The sequence below is a fragment of the Jaculus jaculus genome, chromosome 8, assembly GCF_020740685.1.
Source record: "Jaculus jaculus isolate mJacJac1 chromosome 8, mJacJac1.mat.Y.cur, whole genome shotgun sequence".
NCBI classification, from domain to species: Eukaryota; Metazoa; Chordata; class Mammalia; order Rodentia; family Dipodidae; genus Jaculus; species Jaculus jaculus.
The window spans coordinates 115,358,160-115,371,917 of NC_059109.1; the positions used below are offsets into that span (position 1 = coordinate 115,358,160).

Here is a 13,758-nt window from a genome sequence, read left to right on the forward strand (position 1 = left end):
TGAACCCAGGTGCCTTGTGTGTACTAAACCAGGACCATTCCACCTCTGAGCTACATGCCCAACCCCTCTTCTAATGTCATGTCTAGGATGCTTGTTCTCCTTTCTCTGATGATATTGCTAACCTCATTTATTTTTATTATTTTATTATTATTATTATTTTTTAAACTTTTATGTATGGTCTCACTCTAGTCCACGCTGACCTGAAATTCACTATGTAGTCTCAGGTTGGCCTTAAATTTACAGTGATCCTCCTACCTCTGCCTCCCAGGTGTGGGATTAAAGGCGTGTGCCACCATGCCCAGCTTGTCTTGTACTTGATAAATATAAATTCATAGAACTATATACTTCAAAGCCTTTTTGGCTCTCTGTCCTTTTACCTTTTTTTTTTTTTTTTTTTTTTTTAGGTAGGGTCTCACTGTAGCCCAGACTGACCTGAAATTCACTTGCTTTTATTCACTTTTTAAAGGATATTTATTTATTTATTTATTTTCAAGGAGACAGAGAGAGAGAAGGAGAGAGAGAGGGAGAGAGAGAGAGAGAGAGCGAGAGAGAGAGAGAGAGAGAGAGCGAGTGACATGCTAGGGCCTCTGGTTGCTACAAACAAACTCCAGACACATGCACTTGGGGAATGGAACCTGGGTCCTTAGGCTTTGCAAACAAGTGCCTTAACTGCTAAGCCATCTCTCTAGCCTCCTTTTACCTACTTAAAAAAAAAATTATTTATTTGAAAGACAGAAATAGGGAGAGAGAGAGAGAGAGAGAGAGAGAGCGAGGGAGAGAATGGGTGTGCCAGGGCCTTCAGCCACTGCAACAGAACTCCAGATGTGTATACCCCCTTGTGCATCTGGTTTATGTGGGTCCTGGGGAGTTGAACCTGGGTCCTTTGGCTTTGCAGGCAAATGCCTTAACTGCTAAGCCATCTCTCCAGCCCTTACCTACTTTTAATCTATGCAAATCTCTTGCTTCTTTATGAGTTTTCAAGTAATTTGGCTTTACTATGGTATTCAACCAATAGCTCTACATTCTTAAATTATACTGCATGGATTTTATTTCATTCCCTAGAAATGTATTCATTCATTTTGAATAGATTACACTCACATAGAGTACAAAAAGTCATTGCTGATTTTGGGGACTTCTGGGTAAGGTGGCATTATACGATCCACACCAAAGGAGCCTAGGGTGGAAAATAAACAGAAACACAGCAAAATGCATTTTTCTACTGAAAAGTGAAGGTGTATAAATTATCAACCATGGCAGAGAAGCAGGAGAGACCGAAATCTTCCAAAAAGGAGGAAACCAGCCAGAATCCCGCTTAGGTGACAGCAGCCCTGATCTGTGAATCCACCAGCCTGCCTGGCCAGCAGTGCAGCGCTGCAGGAGCAGAAACAAGGTGAAGGGGTTTTCCACTCGCATCAGCCTCCCCATAAAGTCAAGAAACCTGAAAGGGAAGACAGTAGGGGCCAACTGAACAGCTGCTGAAGAGACTACATAGTGTATTCCAGGTCATCCGGGGCTAGAGTGAGACCATACTTAGGAACAAACAAACAAGCAAGCAAGCAAACAACCTGAATTCAGGACATAGTAGAAGGAGAAGAAATTCACTCCAAAGGCATAACAGGCATTTTCAACAAAATCATAAAAGAAAACTTCCCCCAAGTTGGGAAAGTGATGCCAGTGAAGACACAGGGAGCCTACAGAATGCCAAACAGACAAAATCATGAAAGAACCTCTCATCATCATATTATAATTAAACTATAAAACACAGAAAATATATTGAAAGCAGCTAGAGAGAAAAATCAAGTCACATACAAAGGCAATCCCATCAGGATAATAGCAGATCACTCAACACAAACTTTAAAAGCCAGAAGGGCTTGGAGTGATGTATTCCAAGTTCTGAAAGATAACAACTGTCAACCAAGGTTACTTTGTTCTGCAAAGCTATCATTCAGATAGAGAAATAAGGACATTCCACAAAAAAAGCAGGGTAAAGGAATATTTGAAGACAAAACCAACTCTCCAGAAAATACTTGAAAGGATCCTCCATGCTGAAGAGAAAGAAAAGCACACATATAAGGAACCTGGAAAAAACAAACCATACTCAAATACTTGTTAATACAAGAGAGCAAAGGTAAAACTGGAAGAACTACAAAATAAGAAAAACACCAAAAATAAGTATACATATTTCAATAATAACTCTTAATATCAATGGCTTCAATGCCCCAGCCAAAAGACACAAGTTTGCAGACTGGGTTAAAAAGCAGGAGTCTTGGGCTGGAGAGATGGCTTAGCGGTTAAGCGCTTGCCTGTGAAGCCTAAGGACCCTGGTTCGAGGCTCGGTTCCCCAGGTCCCACGTTAGCCAGATGCACAAGGGGGCGCACGCATCTGGAGATCGTTTGCAGAGGCTGGAAGCCCTGGTGCGCCCATTCTCTCTCTCCCCCTCTATCTGTCTTTCTCTCTGTGTCTGTCGCTCTCAAATAAATAAATTAAAAAAAAAAAAAGCAATTTGTTGCCTCCCAGAAACTCACCTTTCCACAAAAGATGTGCACTATCTTAGGGTGAAAGGTTGGAAAACTGTGTTTCAAGCAAATGAACCTAGGAAACAAGCAGGTGTTGCTATCCTAACATTGGACAAGGAGACTTCAGACCAACATCACTTAGGAAAGATAAGGAAGGTCACTTTATATTGATTAAAGAAACACTCCAACAGGAGTGCATTACAATCCTAAACATATGCACCTAATATGGGAGCTCCCAACTTCATCAAACAAATGCTATTAGAACTAAGGTCACAGATAACACCAAACACAGTTGTAGTGGGTGGCTTCAACATCCCACTCTCATCAATTGACAGGTCATCTGAGCAAAAAACAAACCGAGATACATCTGGATTAAATGAGATCATAGCACAATGGACCTAGCAGATATATAGAGGACATTTCATGTAAATGCTGCAGAATACACATTCTTTTCCACAGCATATGGAACATTCTCTAAAATAGACCATATATTAGGACACAAAGGAAATCTTAACAAGTGCAGGAAAGTTGGAATAATTCCCTGAACTCTATCTGATCATAATGGAGGAAGAAGGGAATAAAGGACATTCCACATCAAGGTAGTGAGAGGTCACAGAAATGTATATCTGACATCTGCCCAGATTCTCCACAAGCCATTTGTTTTTCCACAGTTTTCCCTCCCTTTGCTACATAGTCATACAGGAGTCAAAACAGTCTTGGGCACCAACACCACAGGGTGCCAGGATCCTGAACAGGATGCATGTTTCTGGGCTTGACCTGTGTGCTTCCAGATGCCAGCACTCTGCATTCAGCACTCAGCACTCTGCACTCAGCACTCAGCACTCAGAGAACTTTTCACCAACATTTTATTTTTTGCATAAGTAAAGGGCTTTTGCAGGTGAGTTAAAGGCATATGCCTCCAATATTTCAGGTATCTGTGGTTGACAAAACAACTCTTCCTGCTTAGAAATTTTAGTCCATTCTTGTTGGGATTCGTGGATGGAAGTTACTCTTCAGAGTCTTCTCATAGATGGCTGGTACACCACGTCTCTCTGTTAAAGGAGTGAAATTTCCTCAGTGCTAAAATAAGTTGTGGGATCTCTCATGATGCAGTCTGTAACATCACAGCTTAAGGTCCTTCAGTAATTGCTTTTTATCACCACTTTATGGCACATGTAATTACAGCATAAATCTAGAAGAAAAATTAGTACAATTGGCATTCATAATTTTAGCAACCTAGACAATATAGAAGTACTGCCCCGGGGAACACAAGAGAATATTCATGAAAAGCTATTGTTTACTATTGGTGCCTATTGGGGGTATTTGCAGAAGCAAGGTTACAGGTCCCCAAAACTTTGGTGAGTGGAGTGTGTGATGAGTGTGTGCATGTGCACCGATCCATACATGTAGATGTTCAAGTGCATGAGAGTGCACGGGTGAATGTGACCGTGCCTGCAATGTGAAGGGCAGAGAACAGCTTGTGAAGTGGTTCCCAAGAGACACCATCCACCTCTTTTTGAGACAGGCCTGTCCACACAAATTCCACACTCCACAGCACTCACCTAAATTCAGACACAAAGTGGAACATACAGTTTTGACACTAGTGCACCTGACAGTGAAAGGAAGAGCCCGGAGAATTCAAAAGTCACAGAGTGGGCTGGAGAGATGGCTTAGTGGTTAAGTGCTTGCCTGTGAAGCCTAAGGACCCCAGTTCTAGGCTCGATTCCCCAGGGGGGCACATGCATCTGGAGTTCGTTTGCAGTGGCTGGAGGCCTTGGCACGCCTATTCTCTCTTATTCTCACTCTCTGCCTCTTTCTCTCTCTGTCACTCTCAAATAAATAAAGATAAACAAAAAAATAAATAAAAAGTCACAGAGTAGCTGTTCTGCAGTGCAAGAGACCCTGTTTCAAGGAAGGCGAAAGAAGAACACCAACACCTGGCGTGTGTGCCAAGGCTGCATACGTCTAGACACACAAAAAGTACATCAAAGCAAATAAATAAAATTGGAAAAGAATTCAGCCTGGCCTGAAGACTCAGGCTTATAATCCAAGATCTTGGGAGACTGAGACAGGAGGATTACCACCAGTTCAGAGAATTCTGGGTATGTCCTAGTACCCCTTACAAACAACAAAACAAACAAAAAGCTTATAACTTTTGTGTCAAAGTATGTGTTACTATAAAGTCATGGGGATTTGACTCAGAAAAGACACTGTGGCAGGGCAAAGGATAAAGGGAACTGTAGCAAGGATAAAAAATGACACCACTGAAGTCCACGTAAGGTCCTAGCTCTTTGGCCTTGCATCATTGTGGGCTCTTAGTAGGTGGAGGTGGTAAGTAAGCTGAAACCTGAAGGACCAGGAGAAAGTGCCAGAAAGAGTGAAGTGCGTGCAAGCTGGCTGAAATGAAGACGATCACCTGAAGATGTGGACTCGTACACTACCCAGATTGGCTAGAAGGTGCAGGACAAGGGAAAAATACGGTACCTGGCCAGAGATATGTCTCTGTGGGGTAGGGCAGAACAACTAAGATCGAATGACATTTATTATTTTTGGAAGTATACACTCCCTGGACGAAGTGAATCTCTGGGGATATCTTTGAGGTTTGATAGCCTGATATCTTTCCTTGTTTGCTTTATCCTGCCTAATTGCAGGAGAAATGAGGCTATCTGCCTGAAGCTCCTGTTGGTATGCCTTTCCTACCATGGTGCACTGCAATCTTCTTTAAATGCTAAAGCAAAGACAACCCTTCCCTTCTTTAGTTATTTTTGTGCTGTGTTTGGAGACAACAACTGGGAAAGGAATACAACAATCAATACTCTGTGGTGTTAAATGATCATTTGATATCTAATTCCTTTGAAGATCTTAGGTGTGAAGACACATTTATTTGACTGATTGTCTGATTTTATATTTTCCTTGTGTGTTTTCCATAACATGGAGAAAAGACAGCATCTTCAGCAAGTGGTGATGGCCAGTCTTTATGTTTACATGCAGAAGATTGAAGCTAGATCCTCTCAGGAATAATTAAATGGAGGGAAACAGTGAGTCAAGATCACTAGTGGTGGGAGGTTGTCTGTGGTGGTTTGATTCAGGTGTCCCCCATAAACTTGGGTGTTCTGAATGCTAGGTTGCCAGCTGATGAAAATTTGGGAAGTAACACCTCTTGGAGGCAGTGCACTTTTGGGGGTGGGCTTATGGGTATTACAGCCAGTGTCTGGCAAACTCTCCTGTTGCTACTGCCCACCTTATGTTGGCCAAGGGGTGATGTCCCCCCTCTGCTCATGCCGTCATTTCCCCCTGCCATCGTGGAGCATCTCCTCAAGTTTGTAATCTAAAATAAACCTTCCCCCTCACCACAAGCTGCTCTTGGTTGGGTGATTGCAATGCAAACCTGACTGAAACATTGCCCATTCCATGGTAAATAACCTCCCACCCATATCAAGGAAGCAACCCTAACTTAACTCAATGAGTAAAATAGGCATGGAAGTATGATGGGGTTAATGGAGCAAGAACAAGGAGGTTAATGGGGGAAGGTGGTGGAGGAAATAAGAACAAAATATGGTATAGTGTACATGTATGAAAATGTAAAGAGTGGATAAAATTATTTTTAAAAAAATATTCTACCAGGGCTGGAGAGATGGCTTAGTGGTTAAGTGCTTGCCTGTGAAGCCTAAGGACCCCAGTTCGAGGCTCGGTTCCCCAGGTCCCACGTTAGCCAGATGTACAAGGGGGCGCACGCGTCTGGAGTTTGTTTGCAGTGGCTGGAAGCCCTGGCGCGCCCATTCTCTCTCTCTCCCTCTATCTGTCTTTTTCCCTATGTCTGTTGCTCTCAAATAAATAAATTAAAAAAAAATATTCTACCAAACCACTATTGTGATTTTAGTTACTTTATACAATTGTTGCCGTGACTTACATTGGTTTTCAATAGAATGTTATTTCTGACTCGTCATCACTTGAGGTATCATAGAGTCCTTGTAGCAGATCTACATATGGGTAATCTAGTGAACTGCAGCCGGTAGGGTTTTGAGGACGATATGCATATCGAAGAAATTCATAAGCTTCAACCTAAAAGAAATTCAAGGGTGTGTGTGTGTGTATATATATATATATATATATATATATATATATATATATATATATATATATTTTTTTTTTTTTTTGGTTTTTCGAGGTAGGGTCTCACTCTGGCTCAGGCTGACCTGGAATTCACTATGGAGTCTCAGGGTGGCCTCGAACTCTCAGAGATCCTCCTACCTCTGCCTCCCGAGTGCTGGGATTAAAGGCGTGCGCTACCACGCCGGGCACAAGGGTATATTTTTGATAGTTGTTGTAAAAATAAATATTTGGTATTTGTTCTTAAAGTTCCTTCAGTGATTCAGAGGGAAACTTTAAATAGGTGAAAAAGCTCAAACTAAAAATATACATATGATATTGCAAAGTATACAGTGTTTTAAAACAGAAATATATATGAGAACATACAATTTGTGTAAAATTATAGGTTTTCAATCTAAAGAAGTAAATATGTTTCTGTGTCAATTTCATATTAAAATTGAAATTAAAGCAAAAGGTAAAGAAATGGCTATGTATGAGGGAGAGGAGGACAGGCTAATCTAAACTATGTATTATAAATCAAAAAAGAAAAAGTCAAGCCAGGCATGGTGGTGCATGCCTTTAATCCCAGCACTTGGGAGGCAGAGGTAGGAGGATCGCCGTGAGTTCGAGGCCACCCTGAGACTCCATAGTGAATTCCAAGTCAGCCTGGGTTAGAGTGTGATACAATAATATTACTTCACAAAATTGATATATATGCAGTAAGTAAAATTGCAGTTCAAGATATATTTTCATTTAAGAAAATGTCAAAAATATAACTTAAAGTTCAGCATGATAGGTCACACCTTTAAACTCAGCACTTGGGAGGCAAAGGTAGGAGGATCACTATGAGTTTAAGTCCACCCTGAGACTACATAGTAAATTCCAGGTCATCCTTGACTAGAGTGACCCTACCTTGAACAAAATAAAACACACACACACAGACACAGACACGTGTGTGTCTCTCTGTGTGTGTGTATAAATATAAACTGAAAGCCAAAGTTGGGCTGGAGAGTGGCTTAGAAGTTAAAGTCCTTGCCTGCAAAACCTAAGGACCCATGATAGACTCTCCAGATCCCACATAAACCAGATGCACAAAGATAAGGAAAGCACAAGGTTGCACATGCCCACTAGTTGGTGCAAGCATCTGGAGTTTGATTTCAGTGGCTAAGGCCGTGGCATGGCAATTCTCTGTCTCTGTCTCTCTCTCTCTCTCTGTCTTTTTCTAAAAATAAAAATAAAATAATTTTAATAAAAAGTTAATCTTTTCATTTTTCATGTGTATGGACATCAGAGAAAGCATTCATCTCACATCCTTTAAATAACAGACATCCATGGCATAAGAGGTTAAGTATTTGGGTGTCTGTCATTCCTGTGGGGTCAGTGTCAGCACACTTGATGCTGCAGGATTACTCTTAAGGTTCTTTGAACACAAAGCAGCTACAATCACCTGGAATCTAAGACAAGTACTGCATATGCTCCCAGTGGTCACACACACTAATAATTTTCTTTTTTTTGAGGTAGGGTCTCATTCTAGTCCAGGCTGACCTGAAGTCACTATTTAGTCTCAGAGTGGCCTTGAACTCACGGCAATGTGCCTACCTCTGTGCCACCATGCCCGGCAGGACTAATAATCTTGTTTTATGATCTTGTGTAGATGAAGCATTTCAGGAGAGGCACACTACATCAGGAGAGTTATTTGTATTTCTTCAGGTGAGGAAAAGGAGGATCTTTTGGATGTGACATCTCCAGGGACTTTATTAAATTAGAAATGTAAGTTTTCTTCATAAGCATACACTATCATGAGCTCCACTTAAAATGAATGGGTTACCTAAACAACTCAGTAGTTCAACAAATTAAAAGTAAGAATAACATCAGAAATCTAAAATAGAGAAAATTTTGGTGCTACTAACCCTGGCACGATAGATCTCCATTTTTTGCTCAGATTCCAGCCATAATTGAAATCCTGATTTACGTTTTTTTCGACAGTGTCTTTGACTTAGCCCATAATAATCTAGTCTCGTGGAGCTGTGAGGAGAATAGAAGGCACCCACAGAAGACCTTGGGATTGTGTGCGATTGCATCAGGTCTTCTCTTGGGGGGTATCCTTGGCTGATCCCCATGCTACTTTGCCTCCTAGAGTTGTGAGGAGGACAGAAGGGACACTCAGAAGACTCTGGGATTGTGTGAAATTGCATCGGGTCTTCTGATGGGGGGGATCCTTGGCTGACCCATGTACCACTTTGCCTCCTAGAGCTGTGAGGAGGACAGAAGGCACACTCAGAAGACTTTGGGATTGTGTGGAATTTCATTGGATCTTCTGATGGGGGGGATCCTTGGCTGACCCCCATATTACTCTTCCTTGTAGAGCTGTGAGAGCAGAAGGCACAATCAGTAGACTTTGGGATTCTGTGAAATTGCATTGGGTCTTCTGATGGAGGGGATCCTTGGCTGACCCATGTACCACTTTGCCTCCTAGAGCTGTGAGGAGGACAGAAGGCACACTCAGAAGACTTTGGGATTGTGTGGAATTTCATTGGGTCTTCTGATGGGGGGGATCCCTGGCTGACCCCCATATTACTCTGCCTTGTAGAGCTGTGAGAGCAGAAGGCACACTCAGTAGACTTTGGGATTGTGTGGAATTTCATCGGGTCTTCTGATGGGGGGGATCCTTGGCTGACCCCCATATTACTCTGCCTTGTAGAGCTGTGAGAGCAGAAGGCACAATCAGAAGACTTTGGGATTGTGTGGAATTTCATTGTGTCTTCTGATGGGGGGGATCCCTGGCTGACCCCCATATTACTCTTCCTTGTAGAGCTGTGAGAGCAGAAGGCACACTCAGAAGACTTTGGGATTGTGTGGAATTTCATCGGGTCTTCTGATGGGGGGGATCCTTGGCTGACCCCTGTACCACTTTGCCTCGTAGAGCTGTGAGGAGAACAGAATGTAAGTACAGACTGACATTTTCCATGAAAGATTCATCAGTAACTGGCATCTAGAATTGCCATAATGAAGATGTAAATATGTGTGATGATGCATGTCTTGATTTACTTGGCAATGAATAAGATAATAGACAATGAAAAAAAATTATCAATATTTGTATTTAATAATCTAGTATAGGTTATCTTATCAAAACTTTCCAAATCTGTTTAAAACAATTTTCTGTCATGTAATATCTCTGTGAGGCTAATAATTTAAGATAATTCAGAACAACAATATTGGAGGGAAGAAGCCTTGGCTGAAGTGGTAATCAAAATGAATTAAATCAGATTCTATGATTGTTAGCTCAGCTTATCCTTTTTAGGTTTTCAGTGGAAATACATGTGTCCCATGTATTACCTCACACTGAAAAAGGAATTACTTAAGTCACTTTGTTATTAACTTTCATACACACTTATGTTACTTTTTTTGATTTTTCAATCATGCATTTATATTGAACAGAGAAAATTTGAAGAATAGTTTGTCCCTACCTACCATCTAGTGGTAGCATAGAAGATGTCAAAGAGAGTTAATTTCACAAGTTCTACAATGGGCCCCCAGGTTTAACATTAGTACTGCTTCACTCTTGAGATTAAGTTATTATACCCACAAGTAATGAAAATTTTAATTTTTTATAATTGCAGGAAATATTAAAAGCTATTTTGTAAGTATGATACTTTCTTTTTTGTTATTTTTATTTATTTATTTGAGAGTGACAGACAGAGAGAAAGAAGCAGATAGAGAGAGAGAGAGAGAGAGAGAGGGAGAGAATAGGCACGCCAGGGCCTCCAGTCAGTGCAAATAAACTCCAGACACGTGTGCCCCTTGTGCATCTGGCTAACTTGGGTCCTGGAGAACTGAGCCTCGAACCGGGGTCCTCAGGCTTCACAAGCAAGTGCTTAACCACTAAGCCATCTCTCCAGCCTGATATTTTCTTTTTGTAATTATTAAATTATTATATTTATTGACAGAAGAACAGAGCCAAGGAAAGGCACCCATGTGGTTAGAGATCCCATTGGAGGGCCTATGAAAACCATGGGACAAAAGAGAAAAGAAGTTTAAAGAGCTCCTGCCCTGGGGAGAGCTGGAAGGAATAAAGAGCCCATGTGGAGAGTAAGGGCTGGAAAACTCACCATCAGTTAGAAGTTCTCAGGTGATCAGGTAGCTCAGAGAGTGGGCTCTCCCCTTGCAAAGATATTTATAACCTTTTAGAGGTGGGACCTGTCTTTTGGCTCAGGTGACAAGTATGATACTTTCTTAATTAAAAATCTTCCTAATTATTTAGCCTAAACTCTAACAGATAAGTCAGGTGAAATATATGAAAATATTATCGGGGACTGCTATGTAAACACAAGATGGAAAGCTATATGTTACTCAGGACTTATATTATAAAAGGAATATCAATTATTAAATTTACTTTCCCAGGTTTCTCATTCTATTGTGTACTGAGGATTCATGAGACACAAATTTCATATACCTCTTTCAGTCAAAGAATTCACCCGACACCAGTGAGCTCTACTAACTTTGCACAATTCTTTGCTTTGACTTACTTTGATGGTCTATGTGATGTTGTTTCCCATGCTTCTTTACTTTTTTTCTCACCAGTTCTACATTGCAGATCTGTCACTGGGTATTGTGGTGGCCTTATGTGTGAAGCATTTAAATTACATTGTCTATTTTTGACATAATCTTCAGGTTGCAGCTAAAAGAAATAAAAGGATATATTTTGGATAGTTCTTATGAAGTAAATGTTGTGAATTTTATTTGTAAAGTTCTTTCAATGATCCAGAGAGAAAGATTAAGTAGTTAAAAAGCTACAATGAAGTTGGGCGTGGTGGCTCACGCCTTTAATACCAGCACTCAGGAGGCAGAGGTAGGAGGATGACCATGAGTTCAAGGCCACCCTGAGACTACATAGGAAATTCCAGATCAGCCTGAGCTAGAGTGAGACCTTACCTCAAAAAAACAAAAAACAGGGCTGGAGAGATGGCTTAGCGATTAAGCGCTTGCCTGTGAAGCCTAAGGACCCTGGTTCGAGGCTCGGTTCCCCAGGACCCACATTAGCCAGATACACAAGGGGGGGCACGCATCTGGAGTTCGTTTGTAGTGGCTGGAAGCCCTGCCATGCCCATTCTCTCTCTCTCTCTCACTCTCTGCCTCTTTCTTTCTCTGTCTGTCACTGTCAAATAAATAAATAAAAATAAACCAAAAAAATTCTAAAAAAAAAAGAAGAAAACAAAAAACAAGCAAAAAAAAAAAACCCAACCAAAACCAAAACCAGAACAAACAAACAAAAAAAACCCAGCTACAGTTAAAAACTTACATATGGTACTACTCACTATACAGTGTATTAACACAGGAATGTGTATGAGAACATACAAATTATGTAAAATTATCATTATCAGTTTAAATTTTCTTTAAAGAAGCAAATCTATTTCTGCAGGGATAGCATATTAAAAGAGAACTTAATACAGGAGAAATAGAAATGGCTACTGATGAGGGAGAGGAAGATGAGAAGCTAACAAAACTAAGATTTAGAGCCAGGAGTGGTGGCTCACACCTTTAACCCTAGCACTTGGGAGGCAGAGTAGGAGGATCACCATGAGTTCAAGGCCACCCTGAGATTACATAGTGAATTTCAGGTCAGCCTGGACTAGAGTGAAATCTTACCTTGGAAAACCAAAAACCAAAACAAAAAAACAAAAAACACCACTAAGATTTAAAAACTCAAAATAGAAAAAAATATGTACAAGTTATAGTGACTTTATCTGATAAGAATTAACAAAACAAACGTGTGTGTGTGTGTGTGTGTGTGTGTGTGTATACTTTCACAATGTCAGTCTCAGGTCCTGGACAAGTTTGGAAAGCTCTCTCTTCTGAGGTTGAGGTGTTCTGCCTGGTCTGGATTCTTTTTTTTTTTTTTTTTTTTTGAGGTAGGGTTTCACTCTAGCTCAGGCTGAACCTGAAATTCACTATGTATTCTCAGGGTGGCCTTGAACTCCCAGTGGTCCCCTTACCTCTGCCTCCTGAGTTCTGGGATTGAAGGCATGTGCCACCACGTCCAGCTCAAAGTCTTCCTATGTTATTATATATGTAATGAGGAAACAAAGAATTCCTGAATAAATTCATAGTGCTTAATAATGATAAGTTTAACTTGAAAACATTTAATGGTGTGTTATGCAATGGACCTAGAAAATAAAAATACATAAATGCTTTCTAAACACTGCTAGTGGGATCCCGACAAGGAGGCAACCAGGTGATAAGGAATGGCTTTATGCACTGAAAAAATGACACTGAAACCTTGCGGGAAGGCTCTGTTCCTCTGGGTGAGGAGGGATTTAGAACAACTTCTGTAAAGAACTGTTTAGCTGAGTTTGTGACCTAAATGAACTGAAAGCATGCGGTGAAGAGGTGGGCTACTTGCATCCTTGCTAAATGTCTGCCGTCCTCAAAGCCCTCACACTGAGCCTGTTCCAATTCTGTGAGCCACCATTTCCTTCCTCAACGATACTGAGACTTGCATACACAGTGAGTGGGAATGAGGCTAATTTTTCCAGTGAGAGGGTTACAGGGCCTTTGTTCAGAGGACTGTGTACTGGGATCATAACATGTCATTTTCCACTGTGAAATATAGGTCAATCCTTGGCCTGCTACTAGTGAATAGAGTTGTGTAATGAGAATGATGCATGTGACTTCCAACTCTTTTTTTTAAGATTATTTATTTATTTGAGAGACAGAGAGAGAGAATGGGCATGTTAGGGCCTCCAGCCATTGCAAATGAACTCCAGTTGCATGTACCCCCTGTGCATTTGGCTTATGTGGGTCCTGATGAGCCCACATGGGATCCTTTTGCTTTGCAGGCCAACACTTTAACCGCTAAGCCATCTCTCCAGCCCCCAACTCCTTTTTATTTTTTATTTTTTTTATTTTTTTATTTATTTATTTTTTTTGGTTTTTTGAGGTAGGGTCTCACTCTGGTCAAGGCTGACCTGGAATTAACTCTGTCATCTCAGGGTGACCTTGAACTCATGGCAATCCTCCTACCTCTGCCTCCCGAGTGCTGGGATTAAAGGCGTGCGCCACCACGCCCGGCCCAACTCCTTTTTAAAGTGCATATTTATTTAAGAGAAAAAGAGACAAAGAGAGGGAGGGAGGGAGGGAGGGAGAGGGAGATAT

At 41.1% G+C, this 13,758-nt stretch overlaps 1 protein-coding gene across 1 annotated transcript in view; it reads right to left on the reverse strand.

The window, feature by feature from the left end:
- Positions 1–3,366: 3,366 nt before the first annotated feature.
- Positions 3,367–13,758, reverse strand: part of LOC123462910 (CAP-Gly domain-containing linker protein 1-like) — a 59,419-nt gene continuing 49,027 nt past the window's right edge. Inside the window, exons 21-25 of the mRNA XM_045157155.1 lie at positions 11,133–11,284; positions 9,507–9,531; positions 8,517–9,284; positions 6,428–6,579; positions 3,367–3,709 (exon numbers count right to left, since the gene is read on the reverse strand). Of these exons, the coding sequence (XP_045013090.1) occupies positions 6,436–6,579; positions 8,517–9,284; positions 9,507–9,531; positions 11,133–11,284 (1,089 nt within the window). The 3' untranslated portion in view covers positions 3,367–3,709; positions 6,428–6,435. The remainder of the gene's footprint in view (positions 3,710–6,427; positions 6,580–8,516; positions 9,285–9,506; positions 9,532–11,132; positions 11,285–13,758) is intronic.